Source organism: Canis aureus, chromosome 5, assembly GCF_053574225.1.
Source record: "Canis aureus isolate CA01 chromosome 5, VMU_Caureus_v.1.0, whole genome shotgun sequence".
Lineage (NCBI taxonomy): Eukaryota > Metazoa > Chordata > Mammalia > Carnivora > Canidae > Canis > Canis aureus.
Window position 1 is genome coordinate 62,897,103 of NC_135615.1, and position 18,807 is coordinate 62,915,909.

Consider the following 18,807-nt stretch of genomic DNA (forward strand, 5'->3'; position numbering starts at 1 on the left):
GCAGAGGGCTCAGCAAACCATGAGATGTATGGGTCTGGAATTCAGGAAATAGACTGAATTAAAAATAGAAAGAGGAGAGTCTTTGCATATTGCTAGTAGCAGAAGTCACAAAAGATGGAGATGATCATCCATGAGAATATGAGGGCTAAGAGGATAAAAACAGGACCCCCAGCAAACTATGAAAAAAAGAGAAACCCTTAGAAAAGAACAAGAGAGGTAGAAGGAGAAGCAGGGCAGACGATGACATGGAAACCAAGGTAGGATAGGGGTTCATAAAAGGGAAAGTGACCATCATTGTCGAGAAAGCAAAGAAATATAAAGTGATACAAGAACCTAAGTCTGTTCCATCTAGCAATTAATTTGTTAATGATAACCTTTTCTGGAGCAGTTTCATGAGAAAAGTAAGGCAGATACTTTTTTGCAGGAAGTTGAAAAGTGTCTGTTAGATGAGGAGTTGTAGATACGAAAAAGTATTTTACTTTTTCCATAAATTTAGATGTAACATGGGGATAAAATGTGTATCTAGAAAGAGATATATCTGTTTAAAAAGCAGCTTTATAGAAGTATAATTAACATACTTTAAACTGCATATATTTAAGGCATACAGTTTGAGGAGTTTGGGCCCATGGATATACTGTGAAACCATCACCACAATCAAGACAGTAAACATATCCATCACCCCCAAAGTAGAAAAGTATATATTTCCATAAGCTGAAGGGAAGGAGTCAGTGGAAAGAGAAATTGACTTTAAAGGAGAGAATATAATAAAGCAGAAGCAGAGGAATAGGGGGAATCCAAATATTTACCTCAGCTGTTCATTCAAAAGCCTTTTTTTTCCTTTTTCCTTTCACCTGGTACAGGCTGTGTTATAACTTACGTTGTAATTTTGTTGTTAATAAGTGATGTCAAAACAAAGGATGAATTTTTATAGAATACAGTATTACTCACAGAAAAACAGTGTAGTCATAGAATTTAAGATTGAGACTCTTCACCAAAGCACTTAGACTTCCTACCACTTCAAAAGCCAGTTTGTATCTTCATATGTCAATATTTAAAAATATCTAAACTCTGTGTCTTCTCTTGCAGCCCAATTAAAGGATATTGCCTATGGCACCAAGCAGTATAAATTTAAACCAGAAATCACACCAGATGACTCTGTTGATGAATTTGATGAAACCATTCACTTAGAACGAGGCGAAAACCTACTTGAAATCCATATCAACAAAGTAACGTTTTCTTCTGAAGTTTTACGGGCATCTGGAGATAAAGAGCCTATCACTTTCTGTACCTATGCTTTCTATGATTTTGAGCTACAGACAACTCCCATAGTGCAAGGCCTTCACCCAGAATATAACTTCACTTCTCAATATCTCGTTCATGTTAATGACTTATTTTTACAATATATTCAGAAGAACACTATCACTCTTGAGGTCCACCAAGCTTACAGCACAGATTACGAAACAATTGCAGCAGGTCAGTTGAGATTCCATGAAATTCTAGAAAAAAGCGGTCGAATATTTTGCACAGCAAGTTTGGTTGGTAAGTACAATCTTATAAGCTTTGGATATTTGAATCACTAATTTGATTTGTATATTAATATGGTATTCTACATTACTGTCTTTTCTTATGGATTCAAGATGCCTTGAGGGTAGGACAGTGTCCTCTAAGTAATCTGCCTACAGTTGATTAGACTATCCTAAATGTCATTAATGATGTCAGTGCAATGGCAATTAATTTTTCACAAGTTTATAAGTGCACAGATTTATTTACCATATAATACCCTTTTTTGATTAAATATTAGTTGTAGTCATTTATCCGAGTTTAAGAGCTTATGTTATCACCATTACTAGACATTGGAAATACAGTGGTCAGTGCTAAGTAAGACAGAACCCCCGCCATCATGGAGCTTATCTTCTAGAGGGGAAGACAGGCCATAAAACAAATTCGTATCTCATCAGATGAAGAAAAATGAACAAGCTAACAAAGATGGAAGGTTGCTAATTCAGATAAGAGCTTCCTTGATAGGTGAACTGAGTAAAGATCCATGACGTCCGGGGGAAGAATGTTTCATGAAGAGGAAACAGCAAGTACCAAGATAGACAAAGATGACATGTTGGAGGAACAGCAGGAAGGCCAATGGTTAAAGCAGAAATGTGATTAAAGCAAAAGAAGGATGAGTACACAAAGTCAGCCTGAGAAAGGCAAATACCATATGATTTCACTCATATGTGGAATTTAAGAAACAAAACAAATGAGCAAAGGAAAAAAATAAAAGAGGAGGAGTAGCAAACCAAGAAACAGACTCTTAACTCTAGAGAATAAACTGCCTATTACCAGCAGGGAGGTGGGTGGGAGATGGGGAAATAGGTGATGGGGATGAAGGAGCACCTTGATGTATGGAAGTGTTGAATCACCAAAGTGTACACCTGAAATTAATATTACACTGTATGTTAACTAACTGGAATTTAAATAAAAGCTTTTTTTTTAAAAAAAGTACACTTTAAAAAACAAAAGCAAAAAAAAACAGTAGAAGGACCAGATCAGCTCTAGAAACTTGTAGGTCCTGATGAGGCAAATGGATTTTTTTTTTCTCTGAGTAATTAAAGTCACTGGAGAGTTTTGAGGAAGAAAGTGACATGATCACACGTAGGTTTTAGGAAAACCACCCTGGGTGCTGGGGGAAGAATAGACTCTCGGGGCCAAAAGGGAAAATTAGGACCATTTTCAGGCTCTTGCATTAATTTGTGGAAAGATGATGATGGCTCAGATTAAGATGGTAATGAGAACGGTGACAAGAAGCAGTTTTTTTCAGTTGATGTTTGATTAACTTCAAGATTTGCTTATCAACCAGATGGAGAGTAATGAGGAAAATGGAGGAGGCAAGAATTTCTGGCATGCAGGATAAGGAGAATAGGGAAGCCATTTATTGAGTTAGGCCTGGGAAAGGAACAAATCTGAGAAAGAAAGTCAATTTTGTTTGAACAACTTAAGACTGTCTTGTTGGGACAGCCAAATAGAGATGGCACGCTTACCATTGGATACACCTCCCCAAAGGTTGGGGATAAACAAATGAAAAGGAGAGTCATTACCATATGGAATATATTTTAAGGCTTTGGCCTCTGTAATCTCACATAGAGGCTGAATGTACACAATGCAGAGAGAGTGGCCAAGGATTGAGCCTTGGAAAACCGCACAATTTAGAGTTTAGGAAGAAGAGACACCAGCAAAGGAAACTAAAGAGTGGCCAGTGATTTAGAAGGCAAACTAAAGAACAAACAGTATCCTAGAGGCCAGCCAAGAAACCATTTCAAAAAGAAAAGAGGGTGATTTAGCTTCTGGGGAGGGATTTTATTTGATTGATTGATTGATTGATTGATCACAGGGGTAACACATATTTACATGATTCAAAAATCATAAGGTGTAAAAGCTTATACCATAAAATACCTCTCTCTCCCACTTCTGTCCCTCAACTACCTTGGACCCCCTCACCAAAGCTATGAATTCTTCCAAAGAAATTTTAAGCATGTACAAGCAAATTATGTGTATCCATTAGTATTCTGGTTTTAGGACTTTTTTTAAAAAAGATAGTAGATAGAATCATGTTTGTTTGTTGATGATCCATTAGTGAGAAAGTAAATAATGAAGTAGAAGAGAATGGGGAAAATAGTTTTAATAATATGCTATGCTCAGGAAAGCTTAAGTATAGAATATCCTCTATTCAACAAATATTGAGTACCCATTGTATACTAGTCACATTGGTAGGAATATATCAGTGGAAACCACAGCCCTTGGCCTCAAGAAACTTGGAGTGTGGGTGGAGAAATACGCTGGTGAATAGACAGTTAAGTGAAAGGAGTCAGTGTCCTAATGAGAGGACAAATCTTTCCCCTCTTTGAAGGAAGCAGAGAGCTTCTAAGTCCCCCAGAAACTGTAGAGGAAATCTTCACGGAGGAAGAGAGATGAATAGCTGCCCGAGTTGAAAAGAGTAGTGAGAGTGTACAAGGGGAAACATCATGCAAGCATGTATTACATCTGAAATATATTTGGCATAGCTATGGCATATGTCCCTGTACTTGTGGCACAGTAGAGAAGTGGGAAGGTGCCAAAGATTTCTTGAAAGCTGAATTATAATGTGGAATTTTATATTTAAAATTTTGAGATTTTATATTGTATCTGTCAGTCTACATGGAGTACAACTTGTTAAAAACAAGCTACTGTAGCATCAAAAAGAATCTGTGGAGTATGTAATACAGTGTTTAGGTTTTTTTTCTTTATATTTTGGAAGGATTTAAATAGTATGAATTGGAATATCTCAAACATAATTTGACATTGCTCTTTAATAATACTTAACATACAATGAAACTCAACTTGCAGAAATAACTTTATTTTCTTCAGCTCTGTTCTTTGCCAATCACACATCATTTGTGCAAGTCATACATTATTTTACTCAGAATAAAATTTTAACAGTGAGTTATGCATTGATTTGAAGGAACTAAAGGAGACATCCCAAATTTTGGCATAGTGGAATACTGGTTCAGATTACGGATTCCCATGGATCAAGCAATTCGACTTTATCGAGAACGAGCAAAGGCTTTGGGATACATAACATCAAATCATAAGGGGCCAGAGCAAATGCAATGGGTGAGCTGGTTGGACTTTAAGACATTTTTATGATACAGAAATTTTATAATATGTCTTTTTATGTCATGCTTTAAACCAAAATCATTTTCTTTCACAGCCATCAAGTGACTCTTTTTAACTTCTTATTTCAAAATAATTATGACTTACAGGAAATACAAAAGCAGTACAGAGAAGTTCTATATACCCTTCACCCAGCTTCTCCCAATTGTAACACTCTCATAACTACACTACATTATCAAAGCCAGGAAATTGACATTGGTACAATACTATTAACTAGACCATAGACCTTACTCAGATTTTATGTTTTTACTTGTGTGTGTATGTGCGTGTGTAGCATTAGTAGTTCTGTGCAGTTTTATCATGTATATATATTCATGTAACTGCCACCACAAGCAAGATACAGAATTGTTCCATCACTAGAAAGGAACTCCCTTGTGCTTCCCAGGGTACTTTCAAAAAATAGAATTGCAGTACTGTGAATTGGAAGTTTAAATGCAGTTCCTCAGAGCAGCATTTCCCTGTGTTTCATAGAGTCATAATGGCCTTACTTCCAAAAGAATTCCACAATACAATGAATGCAGAAAGCACTAAAGTGAGCCAAGTTAAATAGGGTCCTTGACTTTCATGTTTAACAAGAATCCCAAGAGGAAAGATTCAAGTACACACTTGAGTTGAGTAACAAAGGGATAAAATATAGTTGAAACATTTTGGAATGTTTGCTCAAGTCATAATTATCTTTTTTCTTTTGGATTACTGTCACTGCTATCCATGTGGCTGGGCCCCCAGGGGCCAGATTTATGTCCAGTGGTCCTATTTTTCCCACTCTATACTCAATTATGAGTAATGATTCAGGGGTATCCACCTGACCCCAGTTAAGCCAATCGGATTCCACTTTCAAGAGAAAACAAGACTCTCCATGCTTGGAACATGTGAAATTGAGAGCTTTGGGGCAGCCATCTTCTACCATATTAACCAGCAAAGGAAAGAAAATGGGTCTGGAGAAAGGGAATAATGAGCAAGCATACAGAGAAAAATGGACTCCAGATCAAGGGTAAATTCTGGCAGTTTTCTAGACCTCTTACCTTCCTAAGACCCACCACATTTCTGCTACGCAATTCCATGAAATAACCATATGGACTTAAAGTCTCATTTTGTTGTATTTGCTAGATGGAACTAGTTTCTATAATTTTCAATTAGAGAACCATGACTAATATAACACTGATTCCTGAACTTAGAATGACACCTGTTTCCTAGAGATCATCTTTCTGGACTAGTATTCTTTAGGACATACTATGGGAAATGCTGTAATGGAAAAGAGAATTAAAAATAGAGAGACACGGCTATTTATTTAGTTTTGTAGTTTGTTTTTAGATTCCCATTTTCTGGCTTGGGTGAGTCGTTTGTTGGAAATCCAGTTTTTGTGGGTAGATTTGGAGTGAGAACCACAGGGGGTATTTTTAAAAATCATTCCACTCTGCATTCTATAGTTGAATACAAACCAGCCCCAGGACAGCAGTATTGGAATTCCCTTCTCAGTTTTCTCCTCTCCATACCACCAGATGTCTCTACTGAGGACATTATGAGTTTGGTTCTATTTTGCCTTCTCCAGTAAACACTGCTGGAGTCAGAGGTTCCAGATGCTCAATCCAAATTTAGAAATACAGTGAAAGAGGAGCTCCCTTTGTAGAAAGTAGAGAATTCTCCAACACTAAACACGGCGCTGGAACACTAACGTTTCTTTATGCTAGGTCATCAGCTATGGTGAGCTTAACAAGTTAGTTACTGCAATTGTTTGCTAAAATGCTTATGCACTGGCACCTGAACAAAAGTTTCATATGGAGTTGTACAGTAGCTTCTACCTCTGCCTAATACCTTTCACTCATCTTTCTTCTGAAATGTCCTCCCAATCCAACTTATTATGTCCGCCGATGTTTATCTCTGACCTTGTTCTCTTGTTCTTATAACAGTTGAGCTTCAGTTTACTGGCTAATTTTAGGCTCATGTTTGCTTCCCCATACACCAAGGGTTGAAGATGAGGGCCAACTCAAATATAACAAAACAATGTCTGTGGGTGGACTCCATCAAATTCATTGGATTCTTATATAGGAGTGAGATATGGTCACAATAGCTGGAGTGGTTGAAGAATTAGCTCTTAATAAATTTGTGAACTAGAAAACATTTGTCTTTGGACCCATCTGTTCACTTTATTCATTAGCTATTAAATAGAATTAAAGGTTTTAACAGTAGTCTCTACGTGTATGTTCAGGCATGTATGTTTATTGCTCATAGCTTAAGATCACCTGTTCACCTATGTTCTAGGGAGTATTGCTTTTGACTGAGGATCAGGTCTTTTACTGAGAAATTCACTATGAAGTGTAAATATGCATCTTTTTGTCCATTTACAAAATTATTTTGTTTGGAATTTGGCAGCTGCTGTTTATCTTCTCATTGTATTATTACTATAATATAAATATGTATTTTTTTCCAGTCAAGTCAGCAAGCACCCAAAACTGCCCAGCTCAGTTCTACTGATTCCACAGATGGCAACTTAAATGAACTTCATATTACAGTAAGGTGTTGCAACAACCTGCAGTCCCGAGGAAGCCACCTTCAGCCACACCCATATGTTGTATACAAGTTTTTTGATTTTGCAGACCATGATACAGCCATCATTCCCAGTAGCAATGATCCACAATTTGAGGATCATATGTGTTTCCCAGTGCCAATGAATATGGATTTGGATCGATACCTTAAGTCAGAGTCTCTGAGTTTTTATGTGTTTGATGATAGTGATACTCAAGAGAATATTTACATAGGAAAAGTCAATGTGCCTCTGATTTCATTGGCACATGACAGGTGTATCTCAGGTAAGCATATTTCTTGAATCTGAAATTATAAAAACAAACCTAAATTATACTTCAGTTACAGATATGATTAACCTTCCTAATGTTCTCAGATAATCTTAAACTTTGGGCCTATAGTTTTTTTTTCTAGTTATGTTCTTAGTAGTTCTGCAGATTACCAATATGTATCTTGACATATCAGTCTAAAATTAATACTAACAACTCTATCAAAATATAGAAAGTCTACCCCAATATAATTCCATTTCCTCCCCTCTTCTTTGTGCTATTACTGTTCTATATTTGTATAAAGAATACCTATATATGTTATAAACTCAACAATGCTATAATTATTCCTTTATATGATTTTTTGTCTTTTAAAGAAATCAGGAAGAGGGAGACTATAATTATAGACCTTCACGTTAACTTATGTGTTTACCAATTTTGGTATTCTTTCTTCCCTCCCTCCCCCTCTCCCATTTCTGATATTCTTTATTTCTTCCTATGGATTTGCGTTTCTGTCTGGCATTATTTCCGTACTCCAATATAACTCCACTGCCTCTTTCTCCTTTGTGCTATTATTACCATATACTTTTTATCTTTATGTAAGCTCAACAATATAATTTTGCTATTACTGTTTTATGCAGTTATCTTTTAAATCAGTTAAGAAATGACAAAAAACATATTTACACTGTCTTTCATAATTACCTATGTGATTATTTGTGTTGGTCTCTATTCCTTTATGTTGATTTGAGTTACCATCTGGTATCACTTCCTTATAACCTAGAGAACTTCCTTTAATATGTCTTGTAATTCAGGTCTGCTAGTAATGACTTCTCTCAATTTTTATCTAGGAATGTCTTTATTTTGCTTTTATTTTTTAAAGGATAGTCTTACCAGGTATAATATTCTTAGTCATCAGTTATTTTTTTCTTTTGCACTTTGGGTACATCAGGTAACTAATTTCTGGCATGCATTGTTTCTAACGAGAAATCAGCTCTTAATATGATTCCCTTGTACTTGATACTGTCTTCAAGATTTTCGTGTGTGTGTGTGCGTGTGTGTTTCTTTAAACAGACCGTGATGTGTATAGGTTTGGATCCCACTGTGTTTATCCTACTTGGAATTTGTTGAGCTTCTTTATGTGTAAGGTAATGTTATGTACAAAATTTAGGGAGTTTTGTGCTGTTATTTCTTTTGTTCTTTTCATCCCTTTCTCTCTTGAATTCCCATTGCATGTATATCTGTGGTGTCCCACAGATCTCCGAAGCTCTATTCATTTTTTTCCATGTTCTCTCTGCATATTGGATAATCTCTACTGGTCAGTATTCAAGTTCACTGATTCATTCTGCTAGCTCAAATCTCCTATTGAGCCCCCCTACAGAATTTTTTTGTTTTCGTAATTGTAATTTCAATTCCAGAATTTCTATTTAGTTATTTTCTATAAAATTGCTCTTTATTATATTCTCTGTTTTATAAGCCATTGTCATCACATTTTCCTTTAATTCTTTAAATATCATTTATTTAAATTATTTGAACATATAATAGCTGTTCTGATGTTTTTGTCTGCTGAGTGTAACACCAAGAAGGCGTCTATTGAAGTGTAACACTTCTAGAAGGCGTCTATTGATGGCCTTTTTTCCTATATATGCAGCATACACTCCTGTTTTTCCACATGTGCCATGATTTTTTGTTATTGTTTAAAACTGGACATTTAGGATACTATATTATAGCAACTCTAGATTTCAACCCTCCCCTACTCCACAGGGTGCTTCTCTTGCTGTTTTTGCTTGGTAACTTGCCTGAACTAATTTCGTATCTTCCACTCACTGTACCTACTGATGTCTCTGCTAAGTTTTTATTTATCATTGATTGGTCATAGGTTGTACTTAATACCTTGAGCTGATAGGCTTCCACCCTTTGTGGGTTAGTGTACTTGTTGGGTAATTGTTTTTCAAAGTTCAGGCAGTCTGCAAGTCTCATGGTCAGCCAGGGAAGTAGCTTAATAGAGTCTGTTCTGACTTTTAATAGAGTCTGTTGTTACTGAGTTTCTTTTTTTTTTTTTTTTTAAGATTTTATTTATTCATGAGAGACACAGAGAGAGAGAAAGAGGCAGAGAGGCAGAGACACAGGCAGAGGGAGAAGCAGGCTACTTGCAGGGAGCCTGATGCGGAACTTGATCCCGGGATTCCAGGATCATGCCCTGGGCTGAAGGCAGGCGCTAAACCGCTGAGCCACCCAGGGATCCCCATTACTGAGTTTCTGTAGATTCTCATCAATATGTTCTCAATTTGTTGTATACCTTTTTTTAATTTCCAGAGCCCTTGAATGGTTGTTTTTGATCATTTTGTCCAGTTTTATCTTGTCATTCTTTTTGTGGGAAGGATTTACTGAGCTCTTCACTCAGCCACTCTGGAAGTCCCACCCATGCCTATAATAGAAGTTTATCAACTCCTTATGTTCTATCTATATTCTTTTGTTCTAAAGTCTAGAGTTGTTTTGTGGCTCTTTCCCAGCCAGCCATTAAAAGATGTGTCAAACATTTGAGGACCACGTAAAGGATACTACTCCTAAACAACCATTATACTTGAAATATAGATTTGCTATCTTCAAGTCTGGAATTTTTCATACTGAAAAATTTAGTGCGATGACTAAAATTTGTGACTCTGTATTACAGTTACAAGCTAGGTGATACTCTTATTGCCGTTTTGGGCATTTTGTTTATTTTCTAGACTTTTTTTTTTTTTTTTTTTTTTGCTGTGCTACTATTAATTTGGAGTAATTTAACAAATCCCAGTGAAATATGTTAAAATTATGATAAAATCCTATGGTAATATGAAGACTTCCTTAGATACATAAATTATTTTAAATTGTGAGGTTTTAATATATTTTTCTATAGAGACAAGTCTTTTGCAAGAATATTTAAGGCAAAAGAAGGTTGATACTTGAGCTATAACCCAAATAATGTCTTAGAGGAAGGCTAAAAGTTCTGAGTAATCTCTGAATTTAATTTCAGTGAATTAAAATATTTATAAGTTAATTTTCTCATCTTGGAATCAATATTATCAGTGAGGCCTCAAGTTCTGAAAGCAATGTGCTTCAGAGATGAACCTATCAGATTATTTTGTCTTTATTCTCTAAGCCATTTGAGGTGTGAGTAAAAACCAAAATTATTTTTAAAGTTGTGGGTAGTTCTCTTTGTTCTTCTTTAATTCTTATGGTAATACTCTGGCATTTATTAAAATTATTTTTGTAACTTGACAGGAATGTTTGAGTTAACAGATCATAAAAAGCATCCTGCAGGAACCATTCATGTTATATTGAAATGGAAATTTGCTTACCTTCCACCAAGTGGATCTATAACAACTAAAGACTTAGGAAATTTTATACGCCAAGAAGAGTCAGAAGTTGTTCAAAGAGCACCTCCAGCATCCTCTGTTAGCACATTAGTTGTTGTGAGTAGCAGTGACTTTGAATTTCCTATAGAACTTAAGAAATAGTATTTAAAAAAAGAAAGAAAAAATAGCTGAAGTCTTATCTAAGTATATGTTCATGATACTCAGTTTGACATATTGATTTATCTTAGGCACCAACACCTAAACCAAGGCGGCGTTTAACACCTGTAGATAAGAAAGTGTCTTTTGTGGATATCACACCACATCAGAGTTCTGTAAGTAGTAACCACTGAAAATAATGATTTTTTTCTCGCATACCAAATATTTTAAATAAATGATATAGGTGTAGTATACTCTACCTGATTTCAAAGGAAACTAGTAAATAAAATACTTCTTTTTCCTTTAAATGTTGGCTTTATAATTTGGCATTGTGTATAAATGTTAACTCTTAATAGTTTTTGATCTAAACCCTCCTATGACTCCATTTGTAACTCCAGCTACTGCTCTAATTCTCTGCCCCCATTTATTGGGGGGCGGGGGTAGTGGGGGATGGGAAGAAACCTCTTCAGAAAGTCCTAATTCTGTTTCCCTTTCTTCACACTGTTTCTTGAACTCATGCTAGTCAAAATTCATCCTCAGTTAAAACCACTCTTGCTAAGGTCACCAATACTTTGATTTTGCCATATCCAGTAGTCAGTTTTCTGCCTCCCAGTAACATTCGACACAGTGGAATACTTGCTCCCTCTTTTTTTTTTTTTTTTTTTACTTGCTCCCTCTTTACTTAGCTTCTGGAACACTGTATCTTTCTAGTTTCTCTCCAGCTTTACCCGTTATTCTTCTCACTGTCCTATACCAAATCTTCTATTGTCAAGTTGCCTCAGCAGTTTCACTGCAGACCTAGACTTCTACTCACTCTGTATCTACATTCAGAGGTCTTACCCAGTCTCATAGTGTTAAACATCTAGATACAATCTCTCTCATATTTATTACCTTCAGTCTTGATCTCAAATTCCAAATTTATTTCCTTCCTGCTTATTTCATATGTCCTGGATGTGTAATAGGAATCTAAACTTAACATGTCAAAAACCAAATGTGACTTCACAGCCCTCTTCTAAAATGTTTCTTTCATTGTTTCCCATTCTTAGTAAATGATTAATCATTCACTCAGTTTCACAGTCATGAAATTTTGAAGGCATTCCTTTGTCATTCTCTTTTTCACATCCTACAACCAGTTCATCCACCAGTTCATCCACCTGTCAGCTATACTTTGAAAATATACCCTGTATTCACATCATCTCCATTATCACCACTCAAGTCCCCATCATCTCTTTTGGACTTTAAAAATATTTTTTTTTCCTTGTAATTGAGATATAACTCTTAAATAGTTAAAGGACACAAAACTTAAGCATAGAGCTCAATGAATTTTTACCTATGTACACACTTGTGTAACCATCACCCAGATTAATTTTTTTTTTTCCTCAGGGCACCTGGGTGGCTCAGTCCATTAAGTGTCTGCCTTCAGCTCAAGTCATGATCTCAGGGTCCTGGGATTGAGCTCCACATCAGGCTCTCTGCTTAGCAGGGAGTCTGCTTCCCCTCTCCCACTGCTCCTCCCCTACCCCATCCTACCCCCACTCATGTGTTTGCTCGCTCTCTTAAATAAATAAAATCTTTAAAAAATAAAAATAATTAAAAATAAAAATATATTTTCTCCTTAGAGTTTAAAATAATATCTGGCATATACAGTGCTTTTAATATATATGTGCTAAATAAATGAATTCAATAATAATTATTCAGGCAGTGTTAAATAGCTAACACTTATTGAGTGCTCATTATGTGTCAGACACTGAACTAAATTCTATATGTCCACAAAATCATTTAATCCTCACAACAACCTTATGATCATATTAGAATTATTCCCATTGAAAGATCAGGAAAGTAAGGGGCACCTGGGTGCCTTAGTCAGTGAAGGATCTCAAGGGTTGTGAGATCAAGCCCCATGTTGAATGTTGGGCTTGCACTCAGGGCAGAGTCAACTTGAGATTCTCTCTCTCCCTTTCCCATGGCCCCTCCCCTACTTGCATATTCTCTCTCTTGCTCTCTAAAATAAAAATAAATCTTCAAAAAAAAATCAGGAGTAATATGAACAGAGCTTAAGTGACTTGCTTAGGACTGGGTGTTATGCTTGCTATATGTTGGCAAATCGGACTCCAATAAAAAAAATATACAAAAGAAAAGTAACTGCTCAGGTAAAATATTAGATCTGGGGTTCGAACATAAGTAGCCAGATTTCTACGTAAATGATCATAAACATAAAAAAGACATACACAGAGATATGTGTTGGAATGTGATCACAATAGCTGAAAATAGTGATCTAGTTAAATGTCCAACACCAGTAAAATGGTTCATTAAATTATGATACATTCATTCATTTTTTTTTAAAGATTTGTCTGTCTACTCATGAGAAACACAAAGAGACAGCAAGGCAGAGACATAGGCAGAGGGAGAAGCAAGCTCCCTACAGGGAGCCGATGTGGTACTCCATCCCAGATCCCAGGATCATGCCCTGAGCCAAAGACAAATGCTCAACCACTGAGCCACCCAGTCGTCCCTACATCCATTCATTTTAATACAATATTTATTAACTATGATGTTTACCCGAAGTGTCATACTAGGAGAAAATTTTATGTTGTAATATTGAGGTTTTTTAAATGTAACAGTATATATTGTATTTGTAGTATAATTCCCACTATGTAACCAAGAAAGTTTTTTATTTGCATTAAAAATTAATCATAAAGGGCACCTGGATGGTTCAGTCAATCAGACGTCTTGACTGATGATCTCTTATTAATGGATATTATCATTGGGTAATAAGAATATGGATTTATATTAATTTCTTTTGATTTCTGGTTTATCTTTCCCATTTTCTATATTGGACATGTTTACTTTTAAAATAGCAAAAATGGGGTGCCTGGGGGGCTCAGAGGTTGAGCATCAGCCTTCGGCTCAGGTCATGATCCCGGGGTCTTGGGATCAAGTCCCACATCTAGTGCCCCACAGGGAGCCTGCTTCTCCCTTTGCCTATGTCTTTGTCTTTTTCTATCTCTCATGATAAAGAAATAAAATCTTTTTTAAAAAATTAATAAATAAAATAGCAAAAATCATAAGCTGTATTTTAAAAATACACATCAGTTTATGAATCCTGGAAAATGGTTGACTAGAAATTGATATTTTATACAGTTAAAAAATAATGTTGATCATAGACATTATGTATCTTAGCATATGCAATTTTTAATTACATGAAAAATGTATAATCATCTTAGAAATATTAGAAAATACAAATAAGCAAAAAAAAATTAAAAATTAAATTTTTCCAAATCAATATATCAGAGATAGAATTTTAGTGAATTTCCTTCCATACTTATTCCCATGGGAATATGCACATTGCATGTTTGTTTTTTAACAAAACAATATAAAACTATGTATATTTTTCTGTAAATAGCTTTATTACTCAAAACTGTATTGGGCACTCTCTTCAGTGTCAGTAAGTACAGATCTACATTATCAAATTTTTCATGTTTGCAAAGAACTCAGGTATTTGTATATACCATATTTTACTTAATCCTATACTGTTGGACATTTGCATTGTTTTCACTTTTTTTGCAATTATAAACAATGCTTCAATGAATGATACTTGGAATTCTTTTTTTTTTTTTTTTAAGATTTTATTTATTTATTTGACAGAGAGAGAGAAGAAGCACAAGCAGGGAGAGCCGCAGCGGGAGAGGGAGAAGCAGACTCCTCACTGATCAGGGAGCCCAATGTAGGGTTCCATTCCAAGACTGTGGGATCATGAGCCAAAGGCAGGTGCTTAACCCACTGAGCCATTCAGGCACCCCACACTTAGCAGTTCTTAAATTACATATATATACCATAACTATCAACCATTTTACGGAAATACACTAAATTTAGGGTCATACAGATAACTACTGTATTTACTCTTCTCTCTATATATAAGTCTTAGGATCATTTGGGATTTAGTAATAAATATAAAGTAACATATATGCATGTTTTTACATCAATAAAAGGAAATATCTATTCCTCCTGAAGATGTGAAGGAAATTTCATCAGAAGTGGAGCATACACCAGAAATAGAAACTAATATGCCAGCTCTTTCACATATTCCTGAGGTATGGGTTTGAATTAAAATTATTTTGAAAGGTTTAATTTGGTTCCTAAAAGATTGTCTTTGTATTATCATGGATCAAGAATTCATAGCATTGATCATATTTTTGTGTATAACTTCATGGGAACAGAAAAATCAAAACATGACCAGTGTTGTATCAGCTACAATTATGCTGATATTAGCAGCTAACAAATAAATATATGAATTAGAGTAATAATGTAAAATTCATTTTGATAATGATTTTTTTAATAATCAAAAATTAATTTGATATTAATGCATTTTTCATTCTTGGCCTATAATAATGTTTTCATTTATCCATTTTTCTGTGCAATTTTAATGATAGTTTTTCTAATGACTCACTTACATATAATGCCTGTCTGTATATTTAAGTCTCAAGCCTTACATGCTTTCTGAGGTGCTTCAGCAAGTCCACACACATGTGATCTAAGGAACAGTGAGTGTATCAGTGTGCTTGTATTTCTTCAGGTTTCTCAAGAAAGCAGTGAAGTTAAGGTAAAAGAGAAAATACAACAAGGAAAAGATGATGATGTGTCCTTCCTATCTGAGGGCCAGGTTGCAAATCAAAGCTGGACTTCTTCTGAAGATGAAACAGAAATAACTGAGGAATTGGAACCAGAAGGTGATTTTTTCCCTTTCTTAAATTAATATTATTTACTTAATTCTGTGCTTTTTTTAAAATCTGTTAGAGCATGCCTCCTAGGACATCTTCATGTAACAGTGGATCTACTCCATGATAACCTATTTCATGACCAACATGAGACACAATTCAGTCCAGTTAGCTACTGACAGCTGGAATTGTTGCACACCTTCTTATCTCTTTCTCTCTCTTTTTTTTTTTAAAGATTTTACTTTTTTATTCATGAGAGACACAGAGAGAGAGAGAGAGAGGGAGGCAGAGACACAGGCAGAGGAATAAGCAGGCTCCATGCAGGGAGCCTGACGTAGGGCTCAATCCAGGCCCTGGGCCAAAGGTGGCACTAAACTGCTGAGCCACCCGGGCTGCCCACACACCTTCTTTTCTCAACCTGGAATGCCACAGTGTAATGAATGCAAGTCTTACTGCTGACCATGTTCCCAGTTTATATTTTAAGCGGCTTTATGTTCTCTTTGGGTTTTGTACTATCATCTGAATTATTCTAGAGAAATTAACTTTTTAAAAATTAAAACTAAGAATTCAGACAAAGAAGACAACTCTTAACAGGGTTTAATTTATATAAATATCTAGAAGAGGCAACAAGAGTAACAGCACTTAGGTGGTGCTTAGGGAATACAGAGATATAGAAAAGGAGTAGATTACAAGGGAGCATAAGAATACTTAACAGGGTGACAGATATGTTCACAAATTATACGTATATCATAGTATCAAATTTTTCTCTTTAAATATGTGCAGTTTATCATATGGCAATTTTGCCACAATAAAATTGCAAAATTTTAAATATGTTTCTACATAATAGTTAAGAATAACTTGGTTTTTGCACAATATAGTTGGTTAGGCTATAAGGAAACACCTATTACCCTGTCCTTCTCTTTGAAAAGATTATTTTTGAATTTCAGAGCAAGCTATATTATGTTTCTACTAAAACTAAACTAGGAGTTTTTCATCATTTTTTTTTCTCTTTCTACAATATAATGTAAAAGAAAATATCTTTGCTGCTAAGAAAGGTCTAGCCATGATTATCATATTCTCCTTTTAAGATCATCCTTATAACATATTCTTATTTCGCTCCATTTCACAAGGTATAAATATAATTGGTTAAACAGACTTGAACCACTAAATTTTTATTTTTTAACAGAGGAGGAAGACAGATCAGCATCTGACAGTGATGAGTGTATTATTCCAGCTCCTATCTCCAAGAATATCAAACAGGTCAGTAGCTTGATGCCAGCTAGAAGTGTTACAGAATAAAGCTGCTTTTCCTTAATAGTGTATCAGTCTTCATACATGAAAATCTTAAGGCAGAAATATTTCTGGGAAAATTTTAATGTATTCTCACAATCTTACCCATGTAATCATCTAGTACAAAAAAAAATTCATAGGTAGTTTCATTACATAATGGATCATAACGTGTTATTTTTGCTTACATGTTAACAATACTTGTCATCAGCAGCTTTAATAGTTAACTTGCTGGGGGGGGGGGATCCCTGGGTGGCTCAGCGGTTTAGTGCCTGCTTTTGGCCCAGGGCTAATCCTGGAGTCCTGGGATCGAGTCCCACATCAGGCTCCTGCATGGAGCCTGCTTCTCCCTCTGCCTGTGTCTCTGCCTCTCTCTCCCTTTGTGTCTCTCATGAATAAATAAATAAAATCTTAAAAAACAAAAAAATAGTTACTTGCTGGGATGCCTGGGTGGCTCAATGGTTGGGTGTCTGCCTTTGGCTCAGGTCATGATCCTAGGATCTGGAATTGAGTCCCACATCAGGCTCTCCTCAGGGAGTCTGCTTTTCTCCCTCTGCCTGTGTCTCTGCCTCTCTCTCTCTCTCTCTGTTTCTCATGAATAAAAAAATAATAAATAAATAAATAAATAAATAAATAAATAAATAAATAAATAAATAAATAAATAAAATCTTAAAAAAAAAAATAGTTACTTGCTAAAAACAGTTGACTTCCCTGACTCCTTTTCAGAATGATTATACAAAGATGTATTCAATCTAATATGAGGGATGCCTGGGTGGCTCAGTCACTTAAACGTCTGACTTCAGTTCAAGTCATGATCTTAGGGTCCTAGGAGTGAGCTCCTCATCGGGCTCCCTGCTTAGCAGGAACTCTGCTTGTCCCTCTGCCTCTGTTCCTCCACCTGCTTGTGCACTCTCTCTCTCTCTCAAATAAATAAATAAAATCTTTTTTAAAATTCCAATCTGAGCTTTAGGAATTGAAAATGGGATATTGCATTTAAAAATATAATACTTGCAAATGTGAATTCATTCATATGTTAAAGATGTCCCTGATAAACTATTAAAGTTATTTAATTTCTGCCAAAATATTAAACCTTCATAGAAGGTAATTTATCTTCTATAAGTATACTTTATATGGGAAATATACCACTTACCAGAGCATTTTTTATTTTAAGAGGGGGGTAGATTTTATAAAGAAAACGTTAGTAAAGTAGAAAGGCCCTAGCTTTTTCTATCCATTAATTTTCCTGAAATGATTCATTGTACTCCTTTTTTTAGAATTTCTACTTTATGGATAAGAATTAGAACACTTCTTTCAACTCTTAAAATTCTTAGCTTAACCTCTCTGCAGAACAGATCCAAATACAAACAGATGATTGACAAATACAAACAGTTCATCTGTCCAGTGTTTTATTGTCATTATTATTAATTATTACCTGACCCATGCCATCCTGATATATGGAATCTTTATTGTTCAAAATCAGTAAATCAAGGAAGGAAGGAATCCTGAATATGATTGCCTATAGACTTTTAATGATACGTTTAGTTCAATTCAGTTTAGCTTTTTTGCTTTATCAAACTTGAAATTGTTAAATTATTTATCAAACTAATGCATAGAAATTCTCTGCTCTCTATTAGAAATTTTTGAAAATGGGAATCAAAGGGAAAATGGGCCCCTTGTGTGGGATTTAGCTTCATAGCCATTTGTATTAGGGTTTTCCAGGAAAACAGAACCAATAAGATAACATGAATAAATATGTACATATCAAGAGATGTAAGGAATTGAGTTGCATGGTTATGGAGACTGAGACGTCTCAGGATCTACATTCAGCAA

At 35.3% G+C, this 18,807-nt stretch overlaps 1 protein-coding gene across 5 annotated transcripts in view; it reads left to right on the forward strand.

Moving 5' to 3' along the window:
• Positions 1-18,807, forward strand: part of RPGRIP1L (RPGRIP1 like) — a 105,402-nt gene that overhangs the window by 43,513 nt on the left and 43,082 nt on the right. For all 5 annotated transcript variants that reach the window (XM_077898406.1, XM_077898402.1, XM_077898401.1 and 2 more), the window contains 8 exons: positions 1,087-1,539; positions 4,490-4,641; positions 7,130-7,508; positions 10,746-10,936; positions 11,068-11,151; positions 14,965-15,066; positions 15,549-15,702; positions 16,877-16,950. In XM_077898406.1, the coding sequence (XP_077754532.1) occupies positions 1,087-1,539; positions 4,490-4,641; positions 7,130-7,508; positions 10,746-10,936; positions 11,068-11,151; positions 14,965-15,066; positions 15,549-15,702; positions 16,877-16,950 (1,589 nt within the window). The remainder of the gene's footprint in view (positions 1-1,086; positions 1,540-4,489; positions 4,642-7,129; positions 7,509-10,745; positions 10,937-11,067; positions 11,152-14,964; positions 15,067-15,548; positions 15,703-16,876; positions 16,951-18,807) is intronic.